The sequence below is a fragment of the Tympanuchus pallidicinctus genome, unplaced genomic scaffold, assembly GCF_026119805.1.
Source record: "Tympanuchus pallidicinctus isolate F22 unplaced genomic scaffold, pur_lepc_1.0 scaffold2, whole genome shotgun sequence".
Lineage (NCBI taxonomy): Eukaryota > Metazoa > Chordata > Aves > Galliformes > Phasianidae > Tympanuchus > Tympanuchus pallidicinctus.
Genome location: NW_026294721.1, coordinates 15,517,825 through 15,537,775, shown reverse-complemented (window position 1 = coordinate 15,537,775; position 19,951 = coordinate 15,517,825). Strand labels below are relative to the sequence as shown.

The following is a 19,951-nucleotide window of genomic DNA, read 5'->3' as shown; positions in this document are numbered from 1 at the left end:
AAGCATAACTAATAGATGCAGTAGGATTGTTATATTAAGAAAAGAGGTTGACTAGGTATAGTTAGTTAATTCCTAGGTTAGAGAGGATCTTGCATCTTTGTTATGTGTTTCAAATAATGGTTTTGTGCATTTAAGCTCTGTGTTCTCCTAGTGGACTGCTAGCTGACAGAAAGCAGATCTGTCCAACTAGAAAAACTATGAAACAGATGAACATAAACAACAGATCTTTCTTCTTCTTCTCACATGTTCCTGTTCTAACTACTCTCCATTCTCACACACACGATGAGAGCAAGCAAGGTACCCTGTGTCTCAAAGAGAGGAGCCTGGCTGCCAACTCTAATGATGCTATTTTCTTGTAATGCTATTTTCTTTATCACAGTCTGAATTAATATTTTTAAAGGAGGACAGGATAACATTCAGGACACCAAATCCATTTCCATGTTAGCACAAATAGACATTTTTTTCTGCCCTGGTAGCAACTTGGAAAATAGAAGATAAAAGTAATATATTTTTTTTGGATTTTTACATCTACGGGCATTCTTCATTGGCCTGGTTGGGCTAGATAAACATATGTGAGGAAACATCTTTTCAACACATTTTTCAACACATTTTGAAACATCAAATGCTATAATAGAAAAATAACAGGGAAATTAATGAGTAGGTATTGTCTACTTTTTACTACAAACCATACTGAAGAGAATTATTGAGGGAAACTTGGCCTTAAATCAATTGTAAAGTAAATTGACTTGCATACAAAAACAGAGCTCTTTCCTATTAGGAATTTCTCTTTCTTTTATATTCCTACCTGTATATTCAGGTGGACAAAGGCAAGTATAATTATTAATTCCATCCACACAAGTAGAATTATTTTCACAGTCATTGTCTTCACAGTCATCAACATTTATTTCACAATTTTCACCTTCAAATCCATCTGCACAAGTGCACCTGTAAAACCGAAAATAAAACCAAGCACACAAATATTTTAGCTGGGAAGATCAGAGAAGTTCTGTAATTAATAGGGTTGCTAATTATAATCACTACCTCTAAGAGAATATGGATGATATAAAATAAATGTAGTAAATATTCTCCAAATATTTTTATCATTTTAAGTTACAGACAAAAAGGTTTCTGAATTTGTGCCTTTTCGATTCTGAAATAACTGGTTTTGAAATGACTGCTACCTTTCTATTATTACATGAGATTATATTTCTTAAGGAAAATAATCCTGCTTTTTTGTTGTTTGTCTTGTTCTTAAAAACAATTTAAGTGAATGGAGAAAACTGCAGAATCAGAGATTAGTACGTAGTACTCCTACTGATCTATTAGTTAAATACATCATTATACATCTGTATTTAAAGTTCCACAATACAGTACCTGTATTTATATCTGAAAACAAAGCCTACATAAACTTTTCAAAGGGATGATTTTTGTTTTGTTTTTACAAATGTTTTGATTTTCAAAATATGTAGTGTTTAAAGAAATGGAAAAGGTCGAATCCTGAGACAGGGCTGTGTCACCTTAAATTCTGGAGACACAATAGTAAGATCTATATACTTAATTTTAAATAGAAAAGTATTTGATCTTTGGGCAGAATATGGATTAAAAAATAAAAATAATATCTTAATGAAGTGCAGGATAATGAATTGTTTCTTTTTGAAGTGTCATTTTTAACTAGCTTGAGGTGTAGATTATTAAATGACTAATAATTTCACAGAAGAATGCTAAAGAACTTTATTTAATAATTCATGAAGTACATCTGGAGTAATTGTACTGTGTGATTAAATAACTCAAGATTAAAAATGTTCACAGCATGTTTATCTGCTGGCATAGTGAGTTTCAAATGAATCATTAATTTTCTCTTTCACTGGGATTTAAATTTTATCATTTACATGCTGTCTGTTAAACTAATACACACGACAACAGATGAATGGTGAGATTTTTTCAGCAGGGATCAAGCCAGCTATTAATTAGCATAATGGAGTCAATATTATGTTGTCTTGACCTGAAAAGCCTCTACTAATCACAACCATTTATTGCTGTTTTTTAATGTTTTGGGGATTTAGAAGCTTTCTATGGATAGTGACACGTCTGAAAACTTCAGAAGCAATGTAAACCTGCCTTTGAGTTGCAATTATCAACAAAGAGAACCCAAAGATTAACACCTGCATAAATATAAAGTCAACAGTTTTTCATTCTGTTATTAGAGTTAAAAACAACATACCAGAAACCATCTTTTTCTCCTTCTTTCAAATGACAAGTTCCACCATGGTTGCAAGGGTTACTAATGCAGGCATGAATGGGAATATCACAGTCTTGACCCTATGCAGGGAACAGGTATAATTTAAGAAGAAAATACAGATATTAATGGAAGGGAGTCAGTTAAAACAAACTGTTGTTTAAAAGGGAGCGGCTAATACTTCACTAATTTTTCTTCTTCATCCAGTACCTACCTTGAAACCATAGGGGCAAGTACATCTATAGAAGTCAACTGGATCATTATTGCAGGTTCCATCATTTTTACATGGATTTGATAAGCAAGGGTTACACTTAGCAAGAATATTGACATCCACGGGCCCTTAAAAATACAAATGTGATATTCAGAAACAAACTACTAATTCATATTTGACAGGATGTATCTGCTACACTGCTATACATTCTAAAACAGTATTTATTTTTAAGACTGTGATATTTCTGCATGAATGGAATACTTGATTGTCCTTAATTCTTTTGACATGCCCAGATATATTTGCTGCTCAATTTTTCGCTTTAATCTCTTAAAAAAAAAAAAAAAAAAAAAAAAAAAAAGCAGAAGCAGCAGCAGCTGACCCCCAAGTGATTTTGATATCTTCATTCTTTGAAATCTGTATAGTTCTGATCCATGATAATTGCCTTCCCTTTTTATTAACAAAATTAAGAATACAGTTTCAAATTTATCAGATAAAAATTGTCTCTGAGAAAAGAAAGGCTACAGCAGGTTCCAGTCCTTCTATTGGTGGTGTTACCATGAACTGTAATTTTATTTATTTGCAGGATTACATAGAACTTGCGGCAAAATGACCTAGCAAAATAAGTTGAACATCTGTGATAAAATATACTGTCTAAGCTATCTCACTATAAGTAGGTCTATACAGCACCTTGTCTCATTATGGAGTCAGCCACAGTTCATTTCTGCATTAGCTGAATCTCAAAGTATCATGAATCTACATACAAAAGATGGCTGCCTTTAATGCCTTCAGTCTTGCTTCTGTTACAATGGTTATTACAATGGTTATAAAAATAGAAATTAGAAAGCAATGTTGACAAGATCTAAAGTCTTAAAAACCAGACTGATTTTTTATCCTACCTAAATCTTATTCCTAAGATATAAATATTTATTAGATATTTGCTTATTTTCTGTTGGCTTACAATTTTAATGCTGCTTTTTCATGTCAAATTTTCAAATTACAAACTATCAGTTGGTGTTTTGGTGTTTTTGTTTTATCTTTTGTCAAGCAAACAAATAAATTACCAGATATTTGTTTAAAATTAGAAATCATCTGCTTACAATAATGCATCATTTTCAAATAATTTGTGCAAGTTTTAAGATTAATTACTGTAAAAGAAAGCAGGGGTGACTTGACCAAATGCCTATTAGGAGAATGAACATACATTCTCTACTATCTCCAGCTTTATTGCTTAATGACATTACTGACTCCAGCTTTATTTCATACTTGGACTTGTGGAAAAATCTATAGGTAATTTATAAGTTTTAATGGATAACTTGTGATTTCTTCAGTGACTAGGCAAAACAAACTCCTCATACCTAGTGGTGGAACTGCCTGCTTGCTCTCTATGATTTTAAATGAAACAAGCCAGACTGCAATTTTTTTCTGAAGTAACAGTGCATTTTTAATGAGATGTGACGTGGAGTTTTTTTTGCTTTCTATTATTTAAACTTTCAAAATTATCTTTTATTTGGCAAGCTCTGATAAGCTACTGTAAAGGAACTGGCATGGAAGGAAGCCATATGATTATAAGGATACAGTAGGGGTGCTACAGAAAGATTGACAAACTTCTCCTTTAATCTGTAGTTGATAGTAACCATCTGTGTCGCAGTTTGCAAGCAAATGCTGGGAGATGAACACAGTAATTCGTGGTAAGATATGTTGCGACAATTGCCAAAGTCACCATCTATGTAGATCACTGACTATTCTTGTTTTCATTACCTTATTTTGAGAGAAAAATCTATAGATGATTACAGTTTCTTAAAGCAGCAAACAGCAAAAGTAGGCAAGTTGGAAAAAACACCTTAGACTATCACAAATTATTGCTAGAGGGTATTAAGATGTGCTATGAAAAACATATGGGGTAAGAAGCCCTTATTGAAGACTGTAAGTCTGCTCTTTCTTGTTCCAAACACCATGGCCTCATTTCTACTTCCCATTCAATAAAATGATTATTATTTGGCATGAATTTAAGAACATTAATTAACAGACATTGTTTTCCTGTATGAATTAGCAAAGTGAATTTCAACTCTAAAAGAGAATGACCAAATGGGAACATCATTTCCAACAAGTTATTAAGTAAACCAGTCTGATTTTGTGTCATAAGTTTTAATTTCAAACTTCTCCATATGTACAGTATCCAAGAAAAATGAATAATTTGATTCATAATTCCTCAGCTACAGGATCAAAAAATTGAAGTGCTTCAGATATTTTTACTTCTGATGAAAAGGAAGTTTCAGACCCTGTTCTCATTTTTACTGTATTTTCTCTTCTTCCCTTCTTTGCTTATATTTACTAGCAGACTGTTGTATGTTTAAAAAAAAAAAAAAAGTTTAATATTCTGTTATTTGATTTTTCACAGTGTTGATATATATATCTTTGCATAAGCTATAACTGGAAAAAAATCTTAGAATAAAAGCAAGAAAAGCACTTTTCTTCCATGAGGAGTGAAAAATGGACTGTGTATTATTTTATTATCAATAAATGTACACATACGCTCACACATTTACTTATCTAATATTTTTGAAGAAAAACATAACATCAACCTTCTCAAAAACAGTTTCTCAGAAGCCTTTGCAAGAAATACTGACTTTTTAGGAGATCCTCTTTGCTCTTGAAACAGAAATCAGTATCTACAGAGTCACTTTACAGTGAAACTGCTAATGAAATCACTGATGTCAGTACAATGGAGTGGCAACCATCAGGTAACTTTCAGAACCTGATCTTAGGCTTTAAATATAATGAAGTTTTTCATACATCTACATTAAATGATACATCATGACAAGTCAGCTCTAAATTCACTAAAAGGGAAAACAAACAGTAAGCATGCATGTTGTAGGAAAGAAGTCTGTTTGAGGTACACAAAAGGAAGGTCAGAAGGTCTGTTCTTAAACATATCATCCATTCCAGGTCTTACTTGCAACCTTACCTGGTATCAGAAAACCACAAGGCCCTGGAATCTCTAGAAGCAGGGCATGAATGGTAAAAGAGTAAAAGATTGAGAACTTGTTAGAGGCCATGTGAAAAAAAAAAAAACAAACAAAACACAAACCCAGAAAAACAACTGCAAGAAGAAAAAACCATGGGATGATCCTTGCAAGACAGCAATTCATAAGTTAGAATAAGGTTCATTTTTCCAGTGATTTTATGAGATTTTAAAACTGAGGTTTTGTTTTTAAATGCTCATTTTCAAAGCAAGCTATTTTTTATGTGATTCAGATTCAAGAACTAATTTCACTTTCAGATGAATCCAGATACTGATAAGAGGGAATTACACACTTCTGTACACAACAACAGAACATGAACAGATAAATAACTGTCAAAAATCTCCCCTCAAAGCGTAGAGTTTTCCTCTTAATAGGAATAGAGGATCTTCCTAATTGCTATTCAGAAGATCATTTTTAAGCAAAAGATAAAATTACTTATCTTTGAGTAAGAGACATATAAGGTCTTACAGAGCCATCATGTCATTGAAAAGCTTCTGAGTGGCAATCTGTAATTATGAGCATCTTCACAGAAGAACAGTAGCAGGAAAATTATTTTCTCTCAAAGGTATCCATAATACCAGATCTCCACTCTTGGAAGTGAAACAAATACAGTTCTTACCCTGCATAATAATATAAAGGATATTTTCTGATGGGCAAGAAGCAAGATATACTATCTGGATTCTGATGGAAACATTACAATGATTGTAGGAAGGGGTGATTCAGTTTTTTAAAATGGAAAAATAACCTAGCAAGTCCTTCATCTTCCTGAAAATATTCTTTCATTTATATCCTTACAACAATGTGTAATAGCCTATCTCCAATGTTCAGTGGATGCCTGTAGAGAAATTGATCAGACTGGCCACTAGATCTTCTACTTAAAATCAGACAAAGGAACTCTGTAGAGAAATTGATCAGACTGGCCACTAGATCTTCTACTTAAAATCAGACAAAGGAACTCTGCAAAAGATTAGTATCATACGCACATAACATAGGTTATGACCTTGAAGAAGTACTACCAATAAAATGCAAGAAGGATTTGGATGGAAAGACAATCAATTGGCATCGTGTTAAAATAAAAAAATGAAGTGCTGAATTTCTAGTGTTTTTTGTTTCCAAAAACATTTTTCACAGAAAGTCTAAGGAGAGAAGATTAAATAGGATGAACATGCAGTAAAGAACAACTTGGAATGAGAGCTAACTCTGGCACAGTCCCATCACTTTTTTAAAGAATTTACAATGGATTAACATGTTAATGTGTTAAAAGATGAATGAGTAAAAAGTATCTTGAAGATTACCTAGACTCTGAGAATAGATTAATTCTACAAAAGACAAGACTATATTTATCTGATGCCTCACAAATAACTCTAAGCTTAGTAATGACTTACAAGCATAAGCCTGAGTCTGAAAAATGAAGATACAGTGTGGTTTCAAAATATTTAAAAACAAAGAAGTGGACAGCATAGAGAAAGATTAAACAGCAAAACAAACCTAGTTGATGCTCACACATGAATCAAAAGGACTCTTTTCTAAGGCAACAGATTCTAAGATTCAGGAAAAGAACCTGAGAATTAAATAGAATACAAGCTGCGATAAAGGTGCCAACAGCCAACAAAACAGATAAACAGATAAGAACTTGGTTCACACCCAAAGAAACCTCCTTACGTAGTAACATTCTGGAATGCTTCCTCTATAAAGGAAATCACATCTTTTATCTACTCTGCATTTTTTAGGCTTTCTTCTGAAACATCAAAGAAAACAGCATTCTTCACATACTGATGCAACTACATACCACTAACATAATGCAGACTGTAAGGATTTTGAATATATTTATAGAATTTTTTTACTGTATTTACTGTAAAACTCCAAGGTAAAGAACGTTCTTTGGCTAAGGAAGTGTAGATTAAATAATTAAATTTCAGTTCACGACAAAGACAGTACTAGGTACCCATGTAAACCAGATACTGAGGATTGTCACACTGAAAATCAGAAGACTTTCTTTCTCAACCTTCTGCTTGGAAAAAAGTCACTGAAGTCTTTAAACTAGATTCAACTCCTGAATGCAATGGCTACATTCCTAAGCACAAGGAGAAATGATGACAAGGGAGAGTGAAGACTCTATAACAAACGCTCAACTGTAAATGGATGTGAAAAAAACCCCACATAAATAAGAGTACCTTGGCAAGTAAATTTTTTAGATGGAGTTGTGAGTAGAAGTTTATCTGCCATTTCTCCAGGGCCAGCACATCGTGCAATACCAGGTTCTTTGTATTCTGATTTTACCCAGTCAGACAGCCATTGCATGTTACAATCACAATAAAGAGGATTTGCTCCAATAGCCCTGTGGAAAGCAGACAAGCAAAAAGAGAATAAGGTTTAAAATGCTTGCTTATGAAAACAGACCCCAGAAGACTGAGGTTGGCAAAAAAAAAACAACTCCTAAAAACACTAATCAGTCCTGCCTCCACCAAACTGACCCTAAGTGCACTAAGTGTCTGAGCTGAGGCTCCAAATGAACAGTTTCAGCAGTAAACCAGGTCAAAAACCTAGCCATTCTTGGCTACACTTCTGTAAGCCAGTTCTGTGTTACCTTTGGCAATAATGAGTGAGGTTAGCTGCATCATCAGAATGAAACTGATATTTGGAAATTAGGTTAGCAAGAAAGAACTATTTCTTCCAAAGCAACCAGAGCAACCTCACAGAGTTCCACCCAGATATTTTTCCTTTTCAGTTTATGACTCCCAGGCTCGTACAAACCATCTGTTTCCAAACTTCCAAATTTGATTTAATTATTTCCTCTTTGGAGCTCTCCCAATGAACTCACATCTCTTCTGTAAGAGACCTTTCCTTTATAAGTACATAAAGCTACACCATCCTAACTCAGTGGGAGCTATGTAAGAATTGCCCCCGTTGCAAAAACAAATTTATTTCTTTAAATAAACTTGATTTCTTTTTAAATTAAAAAGTAATTTAGCTAGAGATTTTTTGGAATTAATTTGTCTAAAGGCTTTTTTAGTCTCTACTTTTTTTTCTGCAAGAAATCATAAATAGTCTTAAAGCTCTGAGAACAATTATATCTTATGCAGATTTGGACGTAGAAGCATTGTGCTATTCTGAAGGTATATCCATAATCCTTTCAAGGAATACAATAACCATTAAGCTTATTTTTTTCGGACTGCTGAGTAACTTTGGATCAGTGGATCTTCAAGACAGAATAAAATCCATGGCATGCAAAGGTGGCAGGAACTACTGCAGAAACTCTTTTCTGCCACACTGAGAAGGACATTCTTTTCATTACAGTTGTATGCTTCCAGCTGAATAGCAGAAATTGCATATATACATATACAAGTACATATATACATGTTCAGTCAGGCTTTATTCAGAGTAATAACAAAAACAAGGCCTGGTGATATGGCTGGGTCATGGGGAACTCCCCATGTAAAAAGAAATATCTATAATTTGCCCAGGTCATATTTGCAAGAGTAATTGTCAGCCCAAATTGAGGTAGTGCAGCTTTTCTGCTAAAATAGGAATGTTAGAAAGGATAACTAGTAGCATTAAGAAAAAAATAACAGCAAGGACAATCAAGTCCATTTAAGTCTTACTGATATTTGATACAGTTGAGCTAGTTTAATAGTAGATTTTGAATGAGTTATCAATAACTTAAAGCTTAATCAGGCTCATCAAATTTCTGAGAAACAGAAAATTAAATGCAAATGTCCAACACTGAACTAGAAGATAATCATTTAAAACTCCAGCTGCTCAGAAAAATAAAAAACAAGTACATCTAAAGGCATCAGTCAATTTACTCCTCAACTGCAAACAAGGATTTAATAACTATCCATAAACACATTATGGTTTATAGGTAGGAAACTTGCCCTGAGTTCCCACTGAAAACTAAGAACAGAAGTATTGCCACAGATGAGATCATGTAATCAGATGCCATGCATTCAATGTCAACCTAATAACCATCAACAGAGAATCACAGAATAATTTAGGTTGGGAGAGTTCTTTGGAGGTCAATTAGTACCTCTTGCACAAAGCACAGCTCACTTCAAAGTCAGAGCAGGGTTGCTTTGTTGAGTTCTGACTATCCCCAGAGGGGTGATTCCTCCATTTCTCTGGACAACCTTTTCCAAAGCTGAACCACCCCTCATGATGAAGAATTTTTTATTATGTTCAATGAAACTTCTCGTATTGCACATTGTGATTGTTGACTTTTATCCTTGACTTTGCACCCTCTGAGAAAAATCTGTTTCAATCATTGCTGTAATTCTCTTAGACTAGAGGCTTGAAGACTGCTGTTAGGTCCATCCTTAAAATCTCTTTTATCTCCTTAATTAGCTCACAGAGCTAATACAGAGCTCACACTGCCCACTCCACCTTGCTTGCTCCTATCTTGGACTTGCTCTGTTTTGTACACACCTACTTTGCAATGGAGAAACTGAATGTGTATTCCAGAACTGTCCTTACAAGGGCTGAACAGAAGGGAGTGAACACTCTACTTAATCACCTTACTGCTCACTTACTAATTTAACCCAGAGAATCTTTAGCCTTCACTGCCATAAGGGCATGTAGCTGACATTCAGTTTGCTGCCCACCAGGAGGTCCAGGATTTTTCTGCTAAGCTGGCCAGTACCCAGCCTGTGCTTCTGCATGGGGCTGTTCCTGAGCAGACTGTTATCACTGTTCAACTATATAAAATTTGCTAAACTTAATGTAAAACACATGATTATCATCTGAATACTCACAGGTGTGATAATGCTGAAAGATCATTAAAAGCTCCTTCAGGAACCACAGAAATATCATTGCCATGTAAGGACCTTAGAAAGAAAATAAATAAAATAAGATGTATGGGTAAAACTCTGCAGATTCATTTTTAAAGTTTCAGCTTTTGTAAACAGTTTAAATCTTTTTTTTTTTTTCCCAATACTTCTGTGTTTCCAATCTTTTTTTAAAGCTCTAACCAGCTGCCTACTTATTACTTGATTTTTTTCAACTTATATTTTTAATTAAAAATGTTAATAATGATATGAATATTTTAAAATTCAAAGAACAAAGGTCTGTCAAAAGTGTATTTCTGCAAAGTGCTTACTGAATTTAGACTTGTCAGAAGAGTCGTTGTTTCTGTCTTTTTTCATCAGTTCCCTGAAATTCCCACTAATTTTATTCATGTGTTTTTTATCTTTCACAGTTATACGGGAAACACAGGCACTGACTGTTCATGAATATAAATAAGTATTAAGGTTGTTTTCTTAATTGGATACTAAAGACCTTATTAAGCATCTATACTGGGACTGGTCTTGCTACATAAAAGTCTCTCCTTTTACACAAATACATTTATTTGCATGTATACAGAATTGTGGTTAACAGATGAAGTTTTTTGTATTTATATAAAGTAAATGAAGTTATATGAGATACAGAAAAAAATTAATGCTTGAGACATTTAATTAATTTAAGCTACAAAACAGTTACAAAATATAAAAATAGAGACAAAAATTACATTTTCAGCTGGGAAATCTTTTGATATAGAATTTATCATTTTTTATAACAAACTGAAACTGAACCAGACAGACTGTTTTTTATTCTGCTTTCTCTCTTTTTGTTGCTTCTCCTAATGTCCTTTCAACCACATTTTTCTTAGCATTAAGAGTGAAAGCTTTCTTAGAATCAAAAATTTGTTTTATTGGCTTTCAATAGTTAATCATAATGCAATGGTTTTGGAAATACTCTCAAATAAATGAAGCAAGAAACACGGAAATTGTTGGAATAAATATCTTCATGATTCAGCTGCAAAAACCCTCATATATAACTGTGAAATTTATGTATACTACATTTTTTGTTAGAATTTAATTATCATAACAATCAAGAACATAACTCAAGAAGAGGTACAGTCAAGATTTAAAAAGCAGAAAAGTCATAAGCATATGCTTTAGTGTATACACATTGTCCAGGATCATCTAATGTCTTGTGCAGCATTTTGACAGTATGCTCTCCTAGAACAAATTTAGAGTTCTGTGAGTACATAATTATCACTTCTCAAATAATTGATAGATTTTAAAATCCGGTGTCTGCTTTGTCGAAATAAAAATTTTGGAAAATAATAATAGTTTAAAAATAATACTTACAACAACCTAAGTGATTTCAACCCATCAAAAGTCCGTGCAGGGATACACCTCAGGCGGTTGTAACTAAGAATTCTGAAAACATACACATTACTGTCAGCAAGTGAATCAAGCATTCAGTAAACAGACTGCAGAGCATGACCATAAACAGCTTTTGCACACAAAGCTCGTTAGGAAACAAGTTATTTTACAGCCTCTACAACAAGCAAGCTTTAATATCAACAAAATGCCCTTTCTTTCAAGACAAAAAACACTGTAATGTTTTTAGTGTCAATGTTACATGTTTAAACTTACAAGGTGAGCAGCTGAGTCATGTTGCTGAAGCTCTGATTAGAAAGAGTGCTGATTCTGTTGTTACTTAAATCTCTACAAAAAATAAATTCAAAAATTCAGACCTTAAAATGACTGCCCGAGTCCTGAAACACTGTAAGTTAAACTGACAGACAAATTACTTTTATTAGTAGAAGTAGCATCATCGTTGGTATCAATATTTAAAGCAGCACACATTTTTATTTTCACATGCCATACACAAGCCCAGCAAGCATTTAGCTTGATCATGAAAAGCACTTTCATTTCAACACAGATGAAAAAGCAGCGTGATGCATTCTTTTACAACAGCAATGTCCACCATGCTACTAAGTTAATAACACAATCTTACATGGACCCAAGTATAGAAATAAAAGTGATGGTTTAAAGTTGAAATCATTTTTTTTCATGTCCCTAATGAAACCTGAGTAAATATCATATAATATTCTACTTCACATCTGTAGGCTGAATACATCAAAGCCCAGACTATTATACAGAATACTATATATGATTTATGGTCTTAACATCTTTCTTGTTGTTCGATATTCTAATGGATAAAATCTTAAGTGTAAGTATGATAGAAGCTGGAGTGGTACACTGGCAGCTTCAAAGAAGCTTTGAAGAAGCTGTATTGAATTTGAATAATGCCTGTTCCCGAGTCTCATATTTTGCTATGGTTTTCATTTTCTGTTGGCGATTTCACTAAAGTTCCACTAAAGTTTGGTGGTGAAATTTAATTCTGAATCTGTTTAAGCATTTGTTTCTGAGGTGATGTTGATATTTTGACTGCTAAGCAGCTATGCAGTACACATATTTCTCCATTTGAAATTTCATGAAAGCATGTAAGACAACTGACTCATAATAGCAAACATACTAGCTATGGATGACAGTGCAATCTATTTAAGTGAGAAAGAAATTAGAAATGAACAATTGTCTGTGTAAGTCTGGATCTCAACAGAGTCATAATTCCTTGCTTGGCCACAGGAAAATTATGCATAGTATTTTGGTCTTCCAAACAGAAGAAATGTTCCTCCCGCTGGGGAACATTCTCAAATTCAGAACAGCTGTATGAGGATACAATCAGAAGAGATAACAACAGTGTCTGATACACAAGTCTTATAAATGGAAACTGTTAATATCATTTGTATTTTATTTACGATTCAACTATAAATTCTTGTATTACAGATGTCTGCTAAGTAGTTCATGTATATTTTCAACAAAGAGGTAAAGTTATATGATTTCTGGCTATGTTTGTCAAAAATATACCAGGACTACCTAACCTCTGTGATAGAAGCCTTGTTATAGTTATTCTAATTAACTTCATTTCCAGTCATACATCCTTTCTCCAGTGACACCATTAATGCATACAGTTCAATCTATGTTGGCTTCTTCTATGCATGAAATTCCAACATTTATTTTCTGTGTGCTTCAAGTTAGATTTTACTTAACTTCCCTATATGTTCAATAGAGACTTCCTAAAAGGTCCACAGTGAATGTGAGGGCTGCTTCAAAAGTAATTATATTTTATCATATTGACTCATGATGTAAGAGGTGGATGTTGGTTGTAGGGCAGTAGAGGTTGAAACTTCCCACCAATACTCTGTTTTGCAACTTTTTGTTGCAAAGGAGCTGTCTCACAAAATGACACCTGCCATGCAAGTGCAGGTGAAGCAAAGGTTGTCTCTGAATTCCTCCATGTTACAGCACTGATATTCATTGATGCTTGCTGAACATGTAAGGAGACCAAACAGTGAATGTGAGTGCATTGAGGTCATGGTGGTGGTGCATTTCAGCAGTGGCAACAGTGGGTCACCTCCACTGCTGCAGATTTTTATGAGCACAACATGCAGGCTTTTGTTCAACATTAGCAAAAATGCAGTTAATGTTGGTGACATTGTTAAAAAACCATTTTTTGTAGTGGAGAATTTGTTCTATCAGTTAATGTTATCGAGCTCTTTGTATTTTTTCAGCTTCCATGGAAATAAACAGGAGGTATTACTTTCAGAGTGACCTACATACATTTGAGAATACTGCAGGATTTTTTTTCTGATGTTGTTTGTAAAATATAAAAAGGTTTGAAAATATCTCTTTTCTAAATTTGTGAACGCAGCCACTTTTAGCTAGCATTAGATAAGTAAAGGAAATAAAGTTCTTGGTTTTGAATGCCAAACTATTTTCAATTTTAGCAGCAGTGCTCTAAAATCAGTCAAGAAGAAATTTAAAGGATTTTGTTTCTCCCTGCTTTTGTTACTTCTTTCCCCGATTACACTGAAACCGCAAAGTACTTTCAGAATGTTATGCAGCTCAAAGTCAGCTGGCACAAATTTTTATAGTGCTAACAAAGACAATAGAATTACAGCCATTTACATTGACAGCCTTCCTGTTTCTCTCATTTTACTCTTCCAAAGTCCGGAAATCGTATTCAAATCTTTCATGAAGTAGAAGTAATAAGTTTCAGAGCAGTTACATTCAAGTATTACAACTGTAGCATGTGCTACTCCTGCTATTCCTATATAAAGCATACTATGGAATCTTTCTTTATAATGCCTTTATGGAGCTATGTCACAAAATATTGTAATACCTTAACATATTTTTAAAAATCTTATAACTTTTCCTAGTTTAATACTTTATTTACTTTGTGATGTAATTACTGGAATAAACATCTCAGTTTATAAAATGCAACGGAGTATATCATATGTTGGACATAATCAATGCAATAAAAAATCCTCCATTACAAAATGTATTTGAGTGTTATGTTTACTAAAAGATACTTTCCTTTCTTTCTTTTTCTATTCTAAAAATAAAACCAAGTATAACAAAGAAGGAGATTTTTTGATTTTGTTTTCATGTGAGTAGAGCAAGTTGTTTTAAAGCTACTTACATAAGTGTTAAATGCTTGTAGTTGGAGAGCTCTTTAGGAACAAGAGTAAACTGGTTTCCATCCAAATATCTAAAATAGAAAAATAAAATAAACAGCTTTTTTTTTTCATTAAAATGATAGCATCTTCATTTACTAATCTTAGAATCCAACAGCAAAGAAAGTTTTGAATGAATACATAATGTTCTCATTTTATAAGAAGCCTTGTGTACAAATACTGTTTTTTAGGGCAACTGGAGCTTAAGATGCAAACACTATTGTATCAGATACTATGAAGATTATGAAGTAAAAGTAGTTAACACAGCATTCTTTTTTTAATTCTTAAATGCCTTCTTAAGATGTTTACATTATCATCTCCATTTCACATACACCTACTGGTGAAAACTAAGTACGACTTATGCAAGTGATGTTAAGTGTGGACTTGAACTATCACAAAAAAGAATGACAGAATCATGGAATGGTTTGGGTTGGAAATGACCCTCAAGTGACCCTTAAATGACCCTCATCTAGTTCCAAACTCCCTGCTATAGGCAGGAACACCTCCCTCTAGACCAGGTTACTCAAAGCATCATCCTGCTTGGCCTTGTACACTTCCAGGGAGGGGGCATCCACAACCTCACTGGGCAACCTGTTCCAGTGTCTCCCCACTCTCACAGTAAAGACTAAACAAGACCTGACATTTCAGAGGTAGTGCTTTAATGTAGAAATAGCAAGGACTGATATTGGTTCTGAATATGAGCAAATTCATTTGTCATGACTGTAATTAGGATCATCTTTTCTAGTTTCTTCCTGTGTCTCTCATGATATATCATACGAGAAAAATCACAAGCCTGTTCTTATGCAGTATGTTATAGACTGAAGACAGTAATAAATTACCCTTCACTAGAAAAATTAGATCTATTGCCTTCCTCTTTCTGGGCATCCACAACATCCTTGGGCAACCTGTTCCAGTGCGTCACCAGCCTCCAAATGAAAAAGTTCCTCCTAATATCTAACCTAAATTGGCTCTTTTTTTGCTTTTGAATATAACTGAACTTCATTCCTTCCTATTTAGAGTAGTGTTCACAGATTAATCAGATTCACTTTTGTCTACAATTTAATCCATTGTAATATAATGACACACACAATGTTTAATTGTAGGAGTTACAAATTCCAAGAGTGATTATAACTCTCTCTCTATAAATTTTTAAAGCTTTGCAGCAACAGAGGATTCTTAGAGTGTTTTGAGATATAGCCAGCATTGCTAATTCAAACATAACTTCAGCGTTCATTCTCAAGATTCTTTGAAAGACTTTATATCTACAAAGCAGTATATCAATAAATTTCAACTGATTTATGTAAGCAAATTCTTCGATGCTCCCCTTATTGTTGAACCTGACATCATATATATGACATTGATTTTTATGAAAGAGAAAAAACCATGCACCACTTACAGTTCAGTTACATCCTTTGGGATGCCTTTAGGCAAAGCTTTTAGGCCTTTGTTGCTGCAGCGAACAACTGTGTCTAGACAAGTGCATTCTGCAGGACAGCGGGACAGCGGAGAGCAGCTATTGTCATCATTTCCTGGTCATTAAAAACATACAGACGCTAAGATTGCTATGCAAATAACATTTGAGGATTAGGTACAGTGTCCTACATGTAATTCCCATAAGTAAAAAATGAGATTTCTGCACTGTGATATCTCTATGAATGGACAATGTTCTCATTTCATTGTTCCAAGAATTTATGTTTCAAGTAACACTTATACAATGATGTTTTACTAGATTACTAGATAAAAATGCTATTGTTTGGAAAAAAAAAAACCCAAAACATTAAAGAGAGAATGCAACTAAAAATGAAGTATAATAAAGTAATATACATTTGCTAATTTTCAAAATAAGCAAATAATTTAAAATAAATGGAGTCCCTTTAAAGGAAAGTTACAGTTTTGGAAACTAACAAACTAATAATTCAATACGTGGAAGTGCATGTGAGAGAGATGCAAGATATCCATTATTTATATAGGCATTGAGGGGAATTCGGAAATTCTGGAAGTTACAAAGTAAGCAAAAAATCACGATAACTCATCAAGTAGTCTGAAGGAGTGATTGATTTGAGCATTAACATTCGAAAATATTCTCATTTCAACTACAGCATTTAATTTACTTTGTGTTATCTCTTAATTGTAATTACATTACAGAACACAAGTGAAAAAAACTTTTGAAAGTATGCATATTATAGCCATATGCTTGCTAATTTTCTAAAAGTGGGTGAAAGGTTTATAAACTGACAAAGTAAATGAGTAGGAAACTCATGAAGTGATTTAATGAATACTATTTCTCAATTTAAAGAACATTACTTTATGCCCCATGGAATTCATGAAATTATTCATATGAAAGCTGAAGTTGTAAAATTCAAAATATAAATTTTCTTACCATCATCACATGTAAAATCCTGAATTGCCACATCCTGGATAGGAATCTCTTTGAGGAAGTAAGGTTTCTGACAGCGAGGGTTTCCCGTCACAATGCGTTTCTTTCTCAGCCAATCTCCAAGCCACGCAAGATGGCAGTTGCAGTTGAAGGGATTGGCCAAGAGGTTTCTAGAACCACATGAAAGTTCACCTCTCATGACAGAACTTTTTTCATTCTAAGTACTCTATTTTCAAAAAGCTAAGCCTAAATACAGGTCTTCAAATAACAGTATGTACAAACCATAGTTAAAAGCTGTAATTTAGGCTCCGCATAGTGAATTCTAATAGAGCTCATTTAGAAATAATTTAAAACTGTCAAAGACTTACCTAGTTGTCAAGCCACACTGTACTGATTATACAATAATTTCATATAAAGATGAAGGCTGATTACTTTACATTATTAGCTTTAACCTGACAACAGCTATTCCATTAATTTGTCATCTCAAGATTTCCATCTTTTATTTGCTCCAGAGAATAAGTTTCCTATCTGAAGTGACAGCTAAGTTGATTACATGCCAGTTATAAAAATGAAATTACTTATAGAAGTCTTTCACATCTCTTAACTTCAGCAAAAGCATATCGACAATTCCATTATTTATAAACATGCCACCCTTAATATGCACAAATTAGTCACTCAGTGCAAAGTGTCACTTTTTATGTAAAATGAGGTTTAAGTAAGCTCCTGAATGATGCTACCCACAGAAAGCATTTCTTCAGTAAACTGACTGGCAACTTCTCCAGTAAACTGACTGGCAACTTCTCACCCAATTTCCTCTTCCCTCATATGCACTGCATTTAAAAAGGACACAGATATGACTCACAATGTAGAGAGGGAATGCAGGGTATCGAAGGAGCCGGGTGCCACGGTAGTGATCTGGTTGTCATATAGCGAGAGCAGGCGGACAGAGCTCAGGCCTGTGAAGCTGTCGTTCCCCACACAGCTCACACGGTTGCTCCTCAGCATCCTGAGGAAATAAAGTTCAGCATTTTCCAGCTTATGGCTAGTCAAAGCACTCAGTGATGTTTGCTGTTGCACTGATTGCTAACTGAATTTCCAGTAACATGGATCACCTAACATTTCCTCTGTGTACTCTACCAAAGAGATTAAAATTAAAAAAAATGTACCTGCAAATGTTTAAGCTAAACTAGGTATAAACATGAAGGGTGGCCTCAGTGAGGAGAGGTCAGGGATTGCTCCATGCCAATCAGCCTGTTGCAGCCAAAAAACAAACCACAAGGAGGAGGCTGTAGTGCTTCTGAACTGATCAGATGAGTTGAGAGAGCCTGTGAGTTTAAAATAAGGCAAAAGTGGGGGGTAAAACGAAGCAACTCCTGCCATAGCAGGAGGAGGAAGGAGATGGTAAGTTGAGAAGACCACCCTGGAGTAAGAGGAGGGACAGTGCTGAGCAGCAGCCCAGGCATGGGCTGAAGCCAAAGGAGCAGCTCCTGGAGTGTGGCCTGGAGCCAAAGTGGTGTGAGAGCAGGGGTGAGAGCTGAACTGCTGCCCAAGCGAAGGCCAAGAGATGTGACTTGAAGATACTGCTACCATTAGAGGAACCACAGTGACCCATGCACTGCCTGGCATGTGCACCTGAGTGCACACCTGGCATCTGAGTGTAGCATGTGTGGAGAGAAGTGGAGAACAAAAACTTGTTTTCCAATGCAAGAGGCTATTTCCCTGATCATTTGGCTTTTTTCTTTCAATAACAGAATCAGTAATCAACAATAAATAAAACTGACTGAAATCCTCCAAATCAGAGGATTTGATGGACACACAGCAGTCCATACTTCAAGCTTCCAAGCCTAAGCGAGTACAGAACTGCTATTTATATTGAGCAGAAGTCCGTACCAGGCTGGCATCCTGAGATCCCTTCCACATTAAATTTTAATAGGATAAAAGATAGAAAGCACTTCTACTACATTCTCAAATCTTTCAAATGAAAGAAATCAAGCTACCCAGACTCTTCCTCAGCATGACTCCAGGACTTAGTAAAAATTACAGAAATAAAGCATGAAACATCTATTTTAAAATCTCTAATATATCTGTTAGAAAATACAGGAGCTTTGAAGTTTGCTGCTTTCCTACTTGCCCTTCAACAAATAAATAATTTTCTTTTACACTGTGGTCTAGCTGCTTCTAACAAATTCATCAGCTTTAAATGAAAAGTTGTATATTATAGGTCTGATATATTAAAAATTAAAAATGCCCAATATCTTCAGACAGCTGAAGCCCAAGAGACCATTTATGTTGGCTCTGGGCTGCTGATCAAAAGGATTGATGCTGAAGAATGCAAAGAAGCTGGAGATTGTATGAACATCTTTTTTTTTTTTTTTTTGGAGTGGAAAGAGCTAAACTACCTTCATGGAAAGATTGAAATAAGTTCAAGCTATAGTACCTTCACTCCTCCGTTTGCTGTTGAAATACCATTAAAATTACTTAGGAGAAAATCATTTCCCATGTTTCAATGTCCCCCGGAATCATTTTTTCCTCTAGCAAAATTGAGTTGGATTGAATCAGATTCCATTACGTGAAATGTCTAATTCCAATGCAAAATTCTGTTGCTTTTAAGCAGATGATTATTCCCGCTTCTGTTCCCATTTCTGTTTCCGCAGTTGGATGTTTACTATTCTCAACTGCTTCATCATTTAAGAGGGAACATAATTTCTGTAGTCTAATAATCACAATGAAGAACTTCAGCTATATTATATCAATAATTAAA

The 19,951-nt window shown here is 34.3% G+C and overlaps 1 protein-coding gene across 6 annotated transcripts in view; it reads right to left on the bottom strand.

Annotated features, from left to right (window-relative positions):
- Positions 1 to 19,951, bottom strand: part of SLIT2 (slit guidance ligand 2) — a 245,856-nt gene that overhangs the window by 31,279 nt on the left and 194,626 nt on the right. For 5 of the 6 annotated variants that reach the window (XM_052682812.1, XM_052682814.1, XM_052682810.1 and 2 more), the window contains 11 exons: positions 18,053 to 18,196; positions 17,194 to 17,360; positions 16,210 to 16,342; positions 14,780 to 14,848; positions 11,887 to 11,958; positions 11,596 to 11,667; positions 10,219 to 10,290; positions 7,645 to 7,808; positions 2,451 to 2,575; positions 2,222 to 2,319; positions 806 to 945 (listed from right to left, as the gene is read on the bottom strand). In XM_052682812.1, coding sequence (XP_052538772.1) covers positions 806 to 945; positions 2,222 to 2,319; positions 2,451 to 2,575; positions 7,645 to 7,808; positions 10,219 to 10,290; positions 11,596 to 11,667; positions 11,887 to 11,958; positions 14,780 to 14,848; positions 16,210 to 16,342; positions 17,194 to 17,360; positions 18,053 to 18,196 — 1,256 coding nt within the window. The remainder of the gene's footprint in view (positions 1 to 805; positions 946 to 2,221; positions 2,320 to 2,450; positions 2,576 to 7,644; positions 7,809 to 10,218; positions 10,291 to 11,595; positions 11,668 to 11,886; positions 11,959 to 14,779; positions 14,849 to 16,209; positions 16,343 to 17,193; positions 17,361 to 18,052; positions 18,197 to 19,951) is intronic. The other variant, XM_052682816.1, reaches the window with a different exon arrangement.